General features: G+C 39.7%; 1 protein-coding gene across 1 annotated transcript in view; it reads left to right on the top strand.

Annotated features, from left to right (window-relative positions):
• Positions 1-16,155, top strand: part of ankrd55 (ankyrin repeat domain 55) — a 110,524-nt gene extending 94,369 nt beyond the window's left edge. The window contains exons 11-14 of the mRNA XM_060821328.1: positions 1,602-1,703; positions 4,361-4,576; positions 14,864-14,934; positions 16,147-16,155. Of these exons, the coding sequence (XP_060677311.1) occupies positions 1,602-1,703; positions 4,361-4,576; positions 14,864-14,934; positions 16,147-16,155 (398 nt within the window). The remainder of the gene's footprint in view (positions 1-1,601; positions 1,704-4,360; positions 4,577-14,863; positions 14,935-16,146) is intronic.
• The last annotated feature ends 259 nt before the right edge of the window (positions 16,156-16,414 follow it).

The following is a 16,414-nucleotide window of genomic DNA, read 5'->3' as shown; positions in this document are numbered from 1 at the left end:
CAAGTAATCATGCTGACTGCTTGATCATATTCTGTGTTTCTAAATGCTCTGCATACTGGCAATGGCATCGACACACCAATTGATATGTGCAGATGCTCAGAGAAGCAGTCTGGCTGCGGAACTTAGAGGGAGTATTTGTTACTTCCTCAAAGGATTCCAATAAATTAGTTGAACATGACTCTCATTTCACACAACAATGCTCAATATGCTTGATTCACATTTACATCTTTTATGTCTTTGCATTTAAGATTTCTCTGTGACAGACATTAAGCTAAGTCAGTCTCTCTCTTTCAAAGAAGTTATATTTGTTATTTTCCATTCTCGTGGGACCTTCCCCAACTTAAGGGAGTTTGGAAAATTCAAGCTATCTCATAAGCCACTTCACAGCCTTGCGTGAAGACTTGGAAACATGTCAACTCACAGCTCCTGACAACTTGATTCAGTAGTCCTTTCCCACTGACAAAGGTTTTTCAGTTTTACCTCCATTCCAGTTACTGATTGACAGCTATGTCTGGGATGTTACTTGCATCCCCAATTGTGAAGACTGTTGCAATTTAATTCCATTGAGTTAATTGGCTGTTGCATTAAGCGACTGGCCATTTAAGATATGCCACTCCTTGATTTTGATGATAATGACATTACAAAATTGAGACCACGCACACCAACAGTTCACTTTTATACTCTTTGTATAAATCTACCTTTGTAGCTCAAGATCCCTCCAAGTAGAAAGACAACATATATACTGTAGGTGTTCCAGACTTTATTCAATGGGGTAAGCTTGAAGAAGGAAGAAAGAAAAGAAGTCTGGGAGGTATATTTAGGAAGGGAAATCCAAAACATAGGGGCATGGCTGCAAATATAGACAGATTAAAACAGGAATGCCCAAAAGGCCAGATTTGCCTGAATATAGATACTTTGAAGTGTTCTTGGTCAATGCTTAATGTTTCAAGTTTACTGAATAAAAAATGGTGGTTTAAGAAACGGATGAACAGAGATAGAGGATATAGCATAGAGCCATAGACTCAAAGAGAGGTACAAGACGGAAACAGACCCTTCAGTCCAATTTATACATGCCAACCAAATATCCTAAATTCATCTAGTTCCACTTGCCAGGACTTGGTCCATATGCCTCTACATCCTTCCTATTTGTATACCCATCCAGATGCCTTTTAAATGTTGCTATTGTGCTAGCGTCTATCAAAGTCCAAGGTAGAAAAATAATAAAGAAATACAAAGACTTCCAGCCCTGAGGAGGCTCATGATGTCCATGACATCTGCAAATGAGCTTCAATCTAATCACACCTTACACCTCTTTACAGCACCTCAAGTGAATAACCAAGTTGTTTATAAATGTAATAAGTGTTTCTGCCTCTGCCACCACTTTAATTTCTAGACACATGGCATCTTGACGGTGAAAATAATTCTCAACAATTCCCCTGTGATCCTACTGCTAGTTTCTTTAAATCTACACACCCAATTATAGAATTTTTATCTGCTAATGGAAATAGTTCTTCCTATGCAAGGGTCCTCATTCGTGTGATGCTATTGAGAATACATACAGTTTTATATACCCTTGCTACTCACTTTATATTTCTTTGCAGGAATAAATATGCAGCAGGAATCCCTTGAGAAAATAAGACCAGAAGATTCAACTCCAGCACGGTCCTTCCTTGCTCCAATTACTGATTATTGCACTCGTAAATGTAAGTGAATATTTTAAAAGATGTTGCTGAAAATCGTCTTGGTAAAGTTTGATCACAGCTGATAACTTCGGAATCACTTTTATTTACTTAGTTGAGTTTAAATGTCTCTGTTTAATAATTCCAAAATAAAATTTGCATGTCAATACTGAAGAATAATATACTTTCCTATTTCAACCACTTGCCGGTCTGACACAAGCATCTATTGCCCTTCAGTAAACCTCCCTCCAGACTGTCCTCATCAATTCTCAATATTACTGTGCATTTACTACTTCTTCAAGATGATTGTGCTGGCGTGACACAAAGAACATAAAACAATTTCAGTTTCCTTCGAGTTATTAAAAAAAATCTAATAATTCTGCTTCAATTTATAGCTTATATTTCCAACTAAAATATCAATACTGCTTACAATATGTTGAATTAAGAATATAAATCTAAACCAAAGCAACATCCTGCAAATTCAACAAGTATTTTGCCAATTTTCTACATACTGACTGGTTCAATTGCAGTATTTATGTATTCACTGAATGTGTTTTTAATTTAAATTTTATTCATAACAGTATACATAATAATCTAGTGAGTGGTATTCTGATATTTATCATTTGCTTACAGAAAAATCAAATTCGAGTTTATGACCCTGGTGTCATATTTACATGTCATCACTAAAACCAACTATTTCTATCACCATAACATTGTCTGACTTCGTCTTAGGTCTAGGTGATTCTGCTGTTGAAATCCCTAGCTCTACTTATATATCTCTAAACTTGATTAATCCAATGCACTCCAGGCTGACCTGCCATTTGCTACTCTCCATTGACTTGAGAATATCCACACCTTCACTGTCTGTGGCCTTAACTAATCTTTTATAACTGCAACCACCACCTCCCCCATCGCATCACTCCTGCCCTCAATAACTCTCAAAACAAAAATGTGTTGAAGTCAGCCTCATCTACATTCAACGACACTGCCTCACTGTTTGCTGGGAAATAGCATTTAAAATACTAACCAGTCCTAAGGAAAAGAAATTCTTCCTTAACTCTGAAGTAAATAAGAGATCCCTTATTTTTAATGCTGTTTCCGGCGTGCCGGAATAGATGACTACCATCACTGATGTTACTGATATGCGCTTGGAAGCAGAAGTCTGCACTCACTCAGTCTATAGGCACATGCATAGTGCCACCCTGATGGTTCAGCATGCAAGGAATGTAAACATCACAATCACAGTCTCTGTGTACAGTTCTGGTCTCTGCTTGCCACCAGCTGCGTGTACTCCAATCACCATTTGATCCAGCACTTTTCTCACTGCCTCTCAGCACTTTGCTCACCACCCTGCACGCTAACTGGTCACTCTGCTCCTGATCCCTCACTGCCCCCTCCCACTAGCCACCCTCCTTGCTAACTCCCTGATCACTCTGCTCCTGGTTCCTCATTGGCCCCGTCCCATTCGCCATACGAATTGGGCAGAGAGTGGGACAGAAGTTGTGGGGATAGTTTAGGTCATGAATGGGGCAATGTGATGCTTCAATTGAATTGTCTTAAAAATCTGGCATAAAACAGTTTTATTGATCCTATTCTTTGATACAAGCCATAACCTGCAGCATTCCTAGCAGTGACATCACAACATTGTGAACGCTTGCGTAGTGAGCCTGTCCCTTGCCAGTAAACACAGCCTGTTTATAAACTCTAGTCCTAGACTGAGATTCTCCCATAACAAGAAATATTATCTCAACATCTAGTGTCAATTCCTCTCAAACTCTTTTCATTTTCATCCTTCTAAACTCTAGTAAATGTCAGCACAACCTGTTTAATCAATAGTTCCTCTCATAACAATTCCCTCATCCTCGGAATTAGGCTAGTAAACTGTCTCTAAATTGCTTCCAAAGGAGGTTGTCCCTCCTTTTTCCAAGGTGGATTTTCACTATTGCCCTATGTAGTTGTAGCACAATTTCTGGATTCTATACTCCACTGCCCTTGTAATAAATGCCAATATTCCATTTACTCCTCCTTACTGACTTGACTTGATTCATATTCAATGTCATCCAAATTCCTCAACATTCTGTCATATCTCTACAATGAAATAATTTTCTGCTTTCCTATTCTTCCTGCTAAATGGCAAAATTTCACAATTTCTCACATTATGCTCCATCTGCAGATTTCTGCACACATTCTGAACCTACCTGTATCCCTTTGCAGGTTCGGTGCATCTTTCTCATAACTTGGTTCTTAATTATTTTCATGTTGTCAGCAAATCTGGTTACAATTTGGCAAATTTGGTTACTTCATCCAAAACATAGATTATAAGTAGTTGACACCCAAGCACAGATCCCTGTCGGTCTTCTCGAGTTACACCTCACCTTCCTAAAAATTGCTAATTTATCTTAACACAGTTTCTTCTGGTTTAGTCAATCATCTTCCCACACTAATATATCACCAATAACACCTCAGACTCTTAGCTTTTGTAAATCTGAATACACTATATTTACTGGTTTCCATTTATCCACCATGCTTGTTCAGATCTTGTGTTTCTAGAGCAAGTGATGTTTAAGCTGTCACTTTCTTGAAATTATTACAATAATACAGCAGACATAGTATTCTTTAACAACATTGGCAATTTAAAATAAAATTATGTTTAAAAATTAAATCCTTTCTCTTAACTGCAGGTAATTTGTCATCTGACAGCATGTCTCAGAATGTGAAAAAAATGAGATCTCTTCCTCAGACTTCTGTAAGGACTACTGCAGTGAATCTCCCACCAGCACTCCCATCTATGCCACAAAGGGAGGGGATTGGTCAAATTCACACACTTCTCTCAAATATGACAGGTGACACCCTGAGATCCAATCGTGTACTCCCTGCTATCCCATCTGAGAAGAAAGGTATGCATTCAAAAGGTTCATCCAAGTGTGTCATTGAATCTCAACACAATAGCCAATAAATTGAGGAATGTATATTTTTAAAACATCTCCCCATTTTTACAGTGATTTATGAAATGAAATAACTATTCAGAAACGTCTTTAATTCATAACTTTTGACTTTAAATGAGACACTGAATTTTTTAATAATTTTATATCTGTGAGGCCTACAGCTTTGTTAAAAATGCAAGAAATGGATGCTTCATTTGCATGACCAATGTAATCAGTATTTGTGCTATATATAGCTTAAACTATCACTTTTCTCTGTACCCGATTATTAGGCACTAGTGTTTCTAAACTTGGGAAGAACTTGTTTGAATTTGCAGTTCAATGATTGATTTTATTTTTGTTTAAATGTTGAACAGTGGAATTTTTAAAATGCTAGAAATATCTGATTAAGAAAAATGTGTTGACAGCTACAATCAAATGATAACCCCGATCTCACCTTCATTTGGTCCATTGAGGTGTGGACGCAGAGGGATAAAACTGAGACCTTTGCTGAGTACAGAGATGTATTCAGATGTATTGAGATTAACTCAGCAATCTGGAATTTTAATATGCTCCCAGTGGGATTCTCATTTGCACCCAAAGACCACTTTGGAACGGAATGAAGACTGGAGGCCTTGCATAACGACAACAGCACAGCAGTGTACACAGCAAAACAGGAGAATCAAATCAGTACAAAAGTAAGAATTTAAAACCCCTTCTGCCCAAAATAGCAATTTTGGATGCAAAGAAAACATTTCCAACACCCCAGTCATCCTGGATCCACCCGATATTGGCAATGGTCCACTGCAAACTTTCCCTCAATTCTCTAGAATAATTGCCACTTCAACATTGTATCAGAGAGCAACTAATAGACATAAATCAGTGCAACAATCAGTATCAGTATCAATCAGTACCAATTGTGATGTAAGAGAGATGAATGAATAACATTATCAGAAAAAGAATTAAAAGAAGCATTGAAATTAGAATTTTTTTGACAAATAAAAATACTTACAATATTTTTTGTTAGCAACCAACTAAATTGAGTTTCTTTATGCCATGGCTCTCCAAACCTGCTACTTCTATGCCTAGCTCCTGGCAAGGCTCCTAAATTTCTCAAAATCTCTTGTACTTAACTGTTTTGATATATGTTGAAATCGTCCAACATATTTGACACTACTTATGTCATGATCAGTGAAAGTCCTCTCTGCATTATTTTAATTTTAGGGACTTTATTCAATATTTTCTGACCAGCCTGATCAGAGACTTTTATGAGAAACCCCTAGAGCAGCTGAGGCTTGAAACCCAGGCCTACTGGATCAGTGGTAGGGACACTGTCCCTGTACCATAGGAGTCCTTCAGAGACTTTGCAAAAACATCAAAACAGAGAAAATCCACCTGGACAGGCTTGCTAATTTGTTAAAAACACCACTGTGGAATAGAATTTTTACCTTGATGTACAAAGTTAATGTGCACATCAGCTACGGTGTCTAGTCTTTGTTTGGTCATGCATCATATACAATTAGACTGTTTGTCAGTGATTGTCAGATTACAATAAATACTTCCCAAAAAACTGAGGATGTTCTTGTTCATTTTTTTCTCGAATTGTTACATTTGTGATATCAATTCCTAAAGACAATCACAGTATTACATGCAGTAGGAGACTATTTGGCACATTGTGGTTAAAACAGCTCTTTAAACAAGCATCATTGCCTAGTACCATGCTCCTGCTTCTTCCCCATACCCTAGCACTTAATTTTTCCCAGATAATCATCCCAATATCCTCTTGACTGTCTCAATTAATCCGACCTCCAAGATACTTCCAGACAGTACTTTCCATACTCTAACTATTTGTTGGGTGAAAGTGTTTTCCCTAACTCCACGCTTGATTTGTGCATCATTTTAAATCTATGCCATCTTGTTTCCTTCACAAGAGGGAACAGTGTTTCCATATCTACTCCATCCAGCCCACTTGTGATTTTGAAAACTTCTATCAGTTCTCCTCTTAGCTTTCTGCTCTTCAGCTTCTTTAATCAATCTTCATAACAAAAGTTCCTCATTCCTGGAACCATTCTTGTAAACTATTTCTGCCCACTCTCCAATGTATTCATATCCTTCCTTTTAATGTGACACTCACAACTGTACACAGTCAGTTGGTGGGCCAAACAGCCTATTTCCATGCTGCATGACTCTCTGACAATACTCCAGCTGACAACTAACAAGTGCCTTTTGTAAGTTGAATATTGCCTCTTTGCTTTTCTACTCTGTGTCTCTACTAATAAAGCCAAGACTACTTTATGTGCTCTTTACCTGTCCTGCCACTTACAATTATCTGTACACATATTCACCTAGATCCCTCTGCTCCTGCATTTACTTTAGAATTGTACCCACTATTTTATTGTGTTTCAAAGCTCTTCTCACAAAAAAGGCAGATGTTTTATTGAAACTCATCTGCCCACCCTTTTGAGGTTCTACACATTCCATCTCAGTCGTCCCAATTTTCTGTCATCTGCAGACTTTGAAATTGCCGTATGCGCTGAAATTTGAACACACACTGTTCCTTTATATCCCTGTAAATCATTCTGATATGGTTAAATAAGCATCAGAGAGACACTATAAACTTTAAGTGTGACCTTGGTCAGTGAGTACTGCTTCTCATAGCTCACTGCAGCATCTGTACGAAAAAGCAAAAGCCCTTGGTGCAGCCTGGCAAATCTCCTCACTTAGCGCCTGGGCTGTAGGGTATATTCAAGGCTGAGAGAGACATATTCTTAATAGTAAGGGATCAAGGATTTTGGGGAAAAGGCAGATTAGTGGAGTTGTGGATTATCAGATCAGCAACAAACTCATTGAACGGTGGAGTAGATACAATGAGCCAATTGATTTGCTTCTGCTCCTATATCTTATGGTCTTATGTACCTACCATCTCTAATTTGTTTGGGAGTCTGGAAGTGAGATAATAATAGGTTTAAGCTGATAACAAGCAACTGCCAGGCATGCTGTGTGGAAAAAGCGAAAGAACTGCAGATGCTGTAAATCAGAAACAAAAGGTTAAGTTGCTGGAAAAGCTCAGCAGGTCTGGCAGCAAATGTGAAGAGAAATCGGACTTAATGTTTCAGGGCTAAGGAAGGGTCACCGGACCTGAAACATTAACTCTGATTTCTCTTCACAGATGCTGCCAGACCTGCTGAGCTTTTCCAGCAACTTCTCTTTTTGATGCCGTGCAGAGGGATGATACCAAAACTGAAAATAGTCCTGCCATTCCGGCAGCAACTAACATAAGACCATAAGACATAGGAGTGGAAGTAAGACCATTCGGCCCATCGAGTCCACTCCACCATTCAATCATGGCTGGTGGGCATTTCAACTCCACTTACCCGCATTCTCCCCGTAGCCCTTAATTCCTTGTGACATCAAGAATTTATCAATCTCTGCCTTGAAGACATTTAGCGTCCCGGCCTCCACTGCACTCTGCGGCAATGAATTCCACAGGCCCACCACTCTCTGGCTGAAGAAATGTCTCCACATTTCTGTTCTGAATTTACCCTTTCTAATTCTAAGGCTGTGTCCGCGGGTCCTAGTCTCCTCGCCTAACAGAAACAATTTCCTAGCGTCCACCCTTTCCAAGCCATGTATTATCTTGTAAGTTTCTATTAGATCTCCCCTTAATCTTCTAAACACCAATGAATACAATCACAGGATCCTCAGCCGTTCCTCGTATATTAGACCAACCATTCCAGGGATCATCCGTGTGAATCTCCGCTGGACATGCTCCAGTGCTAGTATATCCTTCCTGAGGTGTGGGGACCAAAACTGGACAGAGTACTCCAAATGGGGCCTAACCAGAGCTTTATGAAGTCTCAGTAGCACAACAGTGCTTTTATATTCCAACCCTTTTAAGATAAATGACAACATTGCATTCGCTTTCTTAATCACGGACTCAACCTGCATGTTTACCTTTAGAGAATCCTTGACTAGCACTCCCAGATCCCTTTGTGCTTTGGCTTTATGAATTTTCTCACCGTTTAGAAAGTAGTCCATGCTTGTATTTTTTTTTCCAAAGCGCTAGACCTCGCATTTGTTCATATTGAATTCAATCAGCCATTTCCTGGACCACTCTCCCAAACCGTCTAGATCCTTCTTTAGCCTCCCCACTTCCTCAGTAATACCTGCCTGTCCACCTAACTTTGTATCATCGGCAAACTTCACTAGAATGCCCCAGTCCCTTCATCCAGATCATTAATATATAACGTGAACAGCTGCGGCCTGAACACTGAACCCTGCGGGACACCACTTGTCACTGGCTGCCATTCCGAAAAAGAACCTTTTATCCCAACTCTCTGCTTTCTGTCAGACAGCCAATCCTCAATCCATACCAATAGCTCACCCCGAACACCATGGGTCCTCACCTTGCTCAGCAGCCTCCCGTGTGGCACCTTATCAAAGGCCTTTTGGAAGTCTAGATAGACCATATCCACTGGGTTTCCCTGGTCTAACCTACTTGTCACCTTTTCAAAGAATTCCAACAGGTTTGTCAGGCACAACCTCCCCTTACTAAATCCATGTTGACTTGTTCTAATCCGACTCTGCTTTTCCAAGAATTTAGAAACCTCATCCTTAATGATGGATTCTAGAATTTTACCAACAATCGAGATTAGGCTAATCGGCCTATAATTTTCCATCTTTTGTCTTGATCCTTTCTTGAACAAGGGGGTTACAACAGTGATCTTCCAATCATCCGGGACTTTCACTGACTCCAGTGACTTTTGCAAGCTCTCAACCAATGCCTCCACTATTTCCTCAGCCACCTCCCTCAGAACTCTAGGATGTAGCCCATCGGGGCCAGGATATTTATCAATTTTAAGACCTTTTAGCTTTTCTAGCACTTTCTCTTTTGTGATGGCAACCATACCCAACTCAGCCCCCTGACTCCCTTTAGTTGTTGGGATATTACTCATGTCTTCCACTGTGAAGACTGACGCAAAGTACTTGTTAAATTTTCCTTCTTTTTCCTTATCTCCCATCACTAGGCTTCCAGCATCAGTTTGAAGTGCCCCAATGTTTACCTTTGCCTGTCGTTTGTTTCTTATGTGTTGAAAGAAACTTTTACTATCATTTTTAATATTACTGGCTAGCCCACCTTCATATTTGATCCTCTCCTTCCTTATTTCTCTCTTTGTTATCCCCTGTTCGTTTTTGTAGCCTTCCCAATCTTCTGATTTCCCACTGCTCTTGGCCACTTTATAGGATCTCTTTTTTTCTTTAATACATTTCCTGACTCCCTTTGTCAGCCATGGCTGTCTAATCCCTCCCCAGATAACCTTTCTTTTCTTGGGGATGAACCTCTGTACAGTGTCCTCAATTATACTCACAAACTCCTGCCATTTTTGCTCTACTGTCTTCCACGCTAGGCTCTGCTTCCAGTCTATTTTTGTCAGTTCCTCTCTCATGCCCTCATAATTACCTTTATTTAACTGTAACACCATTACTTCTGATTTTGCCTTCTCTCTTTCAAACTGCAGACTGAACTCTACCATATTATGATTGCTGCTTCCTAAGTGTTCCCTTATTTTAAGATTTTTTTATAAGATGATAAGATTCTACCCATGAGTTTTCCAGCAGGAGCAACTACATAGTACACAAGTGTGGGAGCATCAGTTGATTTTCTTTTCTTCATTTTTCACCAAGGAGTTATACAAAGATGGAAATTCGAAGCAGGAGTAGGTTATTTGGCCCATCAAGCCCATTCCACCATTCATTCTCACGGCTGATTGTCCAACTCAGTAGACTGTTCCCACATTCCCCATATCCTTTAATACCTTTAGCCTTGAGAGATATAAACAACTACTTGTAACTGAGATTAATTATCTTTGTTCCAATACATACTAAAAATCCTCAGCATTGTTTCTGGGGTAACTGCTTGAGCTGTTAAAATACTCCAAAAAGTATGATGCAGAAATTTTTCAGTATTTTTACTATTACATTCCCTTTATTGTAATTGCTTCCCAAATTAGATCAAATAACTGAGCACAGATTTGAAATTGAACAATGTGTCTTTCCTATCTGCATTAGCTAGTTCTCTCCTAAGTGGTATATTTATGATCTGGTTGAAAATCTCTTTTTTAGCATCTAAAATTTCATCCCCTGTTAGCCTCATAAAATTTCAAATACATCAGAAGATGTACAGAATGGCCTTTGTTGGATTTTGTGTGTTCGTTGCTTTCACAACCATTGGGAGTGTAAATTTCAGTCAGTCTTTCTCTCACTTTTAAAAAATGTTTCATTGGGAACAATCATGGATCTGGCTAATTTCACTTGTAAGATAGTTAAATAAAACACAATCAAATACTCTGTTGAATTTAGAAAAAAAGATGTTAAGAAAATCAGTACTTTTTAATCAACTAAGTTTGAAGAGGAGCAACTGATCAAATGATTTTTCATACATGCTCCCTCACCACCATCTTCCTCAATGCTATGTCCTCGCAAGTTGCTGTTGGCAAACCATCAGCATTACCACATTATCACACCTGCTTTGATCCAACTCACAATCACTTTACCCCTTCAATACTTTACTTTGGAGCTTAGAGATACATGTGGCTTGCATGATTTTGCCTGGTCACAGCATGTAATAGTTCTTAGCCTGTTTTCTTAATATTCACTATCACTAACACTAATACATGGATCTAACTGCTAAACTCTGAATACTCCAGATTGCTTTCCTGGCATGCTGTGTGAAAATCCTGGAATTCCCTCTCTTACTGCATGTGAATTAGGGGTTAAGAAGATAGCTCACGACTACTTTCTCAAGGCAACTAGAGACAGCAATAAATGCTTATCCAGCCAGTGATGCCCAGGTCCAAAGAGTGGGAAAAATACTCACTGACTTCAACATAGATTTACAGGCTGCCAGCCTTTGTACTGCTCACATTGTTCTCTTAGCGCACAATCTTTAGTGTTCTGTTACAGGCTGCCATACTCTGTGGTTTGCATTGCTTTATAGCACAGAGGGATCGGTAGGCAACTCATCAGACTGGGGAGCATTGAACATTCAAGGAGCAGGGGTAGACGTGTCACTATACAGCACCACTTCTTAATATCTCTCCTTGTCTGAGGTGTGGTGACCCATAGGCTAAACCACTATGAGTCATCTCTCTCTGTCTCTCTCTAATGAGAGAATAGCCCTATGTTCTGGTACGATTACAGCAGCTTTACTTACCTTTACAGAAGCTCTTCAATCCTACAGTCAGCAGAAGACTGCAATTCATGTACTGTTTTACCCAGCAGGTGTCACTCATATTTCTTAGTTTGGTTGAGCCTTGTTCACTGATATGATATTGTTATTTATGTAAGCAACACAATATATGTTTCGTTATAATGTTCACTTTGTTGTATAAAAGAGTTAGTACAGGAAGGGATTTGGTTAGCTCAGTTGGGTGGATAGCTGGTTTGTGATGCAGAATGATGTGGGCCCAATGTGGGCCCAATTGCCGCACTGGCTGAAGTTACCATGGAGGACTCTCCTTTCAACCTCTCCCTTCACCCGAGGCATGTTGACCCTCAAGTTAAATCATCGTCAATTGTCTCTCTTTAATCAGAGCACAGCTGTTTGGTCTGGTAAGACTGTGGTGATGTTAGTCCTTGGAAAGGGATAACTGACATCATAAGGTAAGCTCCCAACCATCAGCATATAAAGGTTTGCTCCCAGGAAGCATTAACCAGTTCTAAGTTCAAGAAGTTCCAAGTTGCACTATTCAGTGCTAGGTTCCATATAGCTAAGCTGTATATATATCTAGCTTGGGGTCTCATAATGCTTTCAAGAGACTCATATGTAATGTCGCTAATTATAAAGCACTATGTAAAGATCTACTATGTTCAACAAGACCAAGTCTCTCCTGCCAAAGGATTTGTATGGGTATTCTTTCCACATATAATCAGTAACAAACCAAATTAATAAGAAGGTTTGGTGCCACTGAATTTACCCAAAGCATTTCAGATGGTACCTGTGGACTAGAAGATAATATACACCATGGTGAAAGGAATGTGGATGTCAGCCCCTCAGAAATCCTCAGCTCTACAAAGCCACAGCCATCAAAGGATAAGAAAGAAAAAACTAAAAATACAATTTTAGAGCACCTTTAAAATCCTAATTTAAACTTGAACAGTTCTTCAGCTTTACATAACAAAACTCAAAGAAAATTTTAGAAAAAAAAAGTTAGAAACTTTCATGAAACCACAAAGCTCGATAATGTTAGGGCTTTATTTGCAATTTGTCTTCATTATCCAGCAGCTTTAAATGAAGTAAATAGTCAAAAATAAAACTTTAAAATTTTGCTGTAGAAGGCATCATTTAATATTAAGTGATTCTACAATTTAAAACGCTGAACAGCAAAACCAACTACATCTATAAACAACTTTAAACATTTCTTCAACAGTTTGTAAGTAAATTACTTAATTAGGAGAAGTTATAGCAGTTAAATACAATGACAATGGAGAAAGATATTCTAACTCCAAGTAGATTTTAGATCAATTTACTTTTGAAATGAAACTGGATTATATGAAAGAGACAATTCATGAAACTCAGAGAAGAACAACTCAATACATTTCTTTACTCTGCAGATCATGTTTTAAAACACAATGTAAGAGAAGAAATGGACACCTTATTTAACAATTTTAACAAAATGTAACAAATACACTATATTAAGAACCAATCAAATAATTGGGAGAGAGCAAGATTATAATAGAAGAATACAGCTTCAAGAAGAACCCATTGACAACATCGTTAATGATCTTTTAACATTATCACAATTTAATGATTATTGCCATTTACACCAGAACAGAGGCATGGGATTGAGGGCGATTTAACAGTTTGGATCAGAAATTGGCTAGCTGAAAGAAGGCAGATGGTGGTGGTTGATGGGAAATGTTCATCCTGGAGTTCGCTTACTAGTGATGTCCCACAAGGATCTGTTTTGTGGCCACTGCTGTTTGTCATTTTATAAATGACCTGGATGAGGGCATAGAAGGCAGACGACACGAAGGTCAGTACAGTGTAGATAGTGCCGAAGGATGTTGCAGGTTACAGAGGGACATAGATAAGCTGCAGAGGCTGGGCTGAGAGGTGGCAAATGGAATTTGAAGCAGAAAAAAGTGTGAGGTGATTCACTTTGGAAGGACTAACAGGAATGCAGAGTACTGGGTGAATCGTAAGATTCTTAGTAGTGTAGATGAGCACAGAGATCTCAGTGACCATGTACATAGATCCCTGAAAGTTGCCAGTCAGGTTGATAAAGTTATCAAAAAGGTGTGTTAGCTTTATTAGTAGAGAGATCAAGTTTCGGAACCACGGAGTCATGCTGCAGCTGTACAAAACTTTGGTGCGGCCTCACTTGAAGTATTGCATGCAGTCTTGGTCACCGCATTGTAGGAAAGATTAGATTAGATTAGATTAGATTAGACTTAGATTAGACTTACAGTGTGGAAACAGGCCCTTCGGCCCAACAAGTCCACACCGACCCGCCGAAGCGAAACCCACCCATACCCCTACATTACCCCTTACCTAACACTACGGGCAATTTAGCATGGCCAATTCACCTGACCCGCACATCTTTGGACTGTGGGAGGAAACCGGAGCACCCGGAGGAAACCCACGCAGACACGGGGAGAACGTGCAAACTCCACACAGTCAGTCGCCTGAGTCGGGAATTGAACCCGGGTCTTCAGGCGCTGTGAGGCAGCAGTGCTAACCACTGTGCCACCGTGCCGTGGAACCTTTGGAAAGGGTTCCGAGGAGATTTATTAGGATATGCCTGGTATGTAGGGAAAGTCTTACAAAGAAAGGTTGTGAGACTTAAGGTTGTTTTCATTAGAGAGAAGAAGGTTGAGAGGTGACTTAATTGAGACATACAAGATAATCAGAGGGTTAGATAATCAGTGAGAGCCCTTTTCCTCAAATGGTGATGGCTAGCATGAGGGGCATAGCTTCAAATTGAGGTCTGATAGATCTAGGACAGATGTCAGGATAGTTTCTTTACTCAGAGAGTAGTTGGGGTATGGAATGCACTGCCTGCAACAGTTGTGGACTTGCCAACTTTACTGGCAATTAAGTGGTCATTGGATAGGCAAATGGATGAAAATGGATTAGTGTAGGTTAGATGGGCTTCAGACTGGTTTCACAGTGTGGCACATCATCAAGGGCCAAAGGGCTGTACTGTGCTATAAAATATTCTATGTTCTATGTTATCAGAATTTATGATAAATTCCTTTCAGATATGTTACAATCAGAAGAAAATCTCACACTGGAAATAGCAATGGTGATAGAAACTGAAATCCCACAAAAGGTAAAGTCACTAGAGTCCTACCCAACCTCAGACCTACTCTCTCACTCGAGAGAGAGAGAAAGAGAGAGAGAGAGAGAGAGAGAGAGAAAAAAAGCATCAACATACCTTAAGCAAGAGTAGAGGTTGAGATGGAGAGTCCTTCATGGTACCGTCAGTGAGCCAGGGAAATGGACTCAGGCTGTTGCATTACTCTGCATTACAAACCAGCCATAGGGCCAACAGAGCTAAATCCAACAACTACACAAGAGAAGGGTGGGAACATGACATCGAACTTGACACAGAGGTGCATACACTATATTATCTGTGATTACCCTTTGATTGAAGAGAATGGAAATATAACCTTCTGAAAGACTACCGCACGGTGCAGGCAGAACGTGACTCAAAGTCAATGAATGCTGACAGTAGTCTTAAAATACAGAGACAAACGTGATGTGAAGTTGATGCACAGGTCGTTCTGGTATAACATGTGTTTCATTAACATGAATTGGCAATAATGCGATTGACAAATTTTGGCCTCTGTTTGGGTAGAGCAAACTCTCTACTGAACAGTATAGCGATTTTCTATCGCGATCTTGCACAGCATGATTTTCTATAGCAGTTTTCCAAAGCACAATTTTCTATACTGCAAAGTTGCAGAGGAATGCAACTATCCCGTAATAGCAGAATGGCCTGAAATTTTTCACTGCTATATAGACGCTAGAAGTAATGTGGTTAGTAACTCACCTCCTTACTGCCCAAAGCGTGTCCATGTTCTGTAAGGCATAAATCAGGAAGGTGATGGAATACTCTCCACATGCCTGGATGAATGCAGCTCCAACAACACTCAAGAAGCCTAATACCATTCAGCACAAAGCAGCCCACTTGATTGGCACCACATTGACAAGCATCCATTCCCTTCACCACTGATGCTCAGTAGTAGCAGTGCATACTATCTACAAGATGCACTGCATAAATTCACCAAAATTCCTCAGACAGCACCTTCCAAACCAACAAACATGTCCATCTAGAAGGACAGGGGCAGCAGATATATGGGATTACCACCATCTTCAAGTTTCAAGTCCCTCACCATCTTGACCTAGAAATAGAGAGGAACCTTGATTATCCGAATATCAATTATCCGAATATTGGATTATCCGAAGGGGATCTCAAGGTCCTGATAGAAACATTATGTCAAAGAGCTGTTTCAACCCTGATCACGTCTTTTGTTTACAGGTACAATGATTGAAAACGAACTCAGTTCACTGAAATGCTGAAGAGAACAGTCCTGGACAGTCCAGGGAGCGTCTCTAAACGACTGAACTCCCGCCCTCTCTCTCTCTCCCGCCATACTTTCCCTGGAGTTCTACACAGGGGTGTACCCTAAACCCCTCTTAGTCAGATAATTTCTCCAACATTGTCCTGTACAGGGCAAAGGTGGAACCAGTCAAAAAGTTGCAGTAAAAGTGTGTGTGTGTGTGCGTGTGTGTATGTGTGTGTGTGT

Source organism: Hemiscyllium ocellatum, chromosome 1 (assembly GCF_020745735.1).
Source record: "Hemiscyllium ocellatum isolate sHemOce1 chromosome 1, sHemOce1.pat.X.cur, whole genome shotgun sequence".
Classification (NCBI taxonomy): Eukaryota; Metazoa; Chordata; class Chondrichthyes; order Orectolobiformes; family Hemiscylliidae; genus Hemiscyllium; species Hemiscyllium ocellatum.
This window is presented reverse-complemented; position numbering and strand designations above follow the sequence as displayed.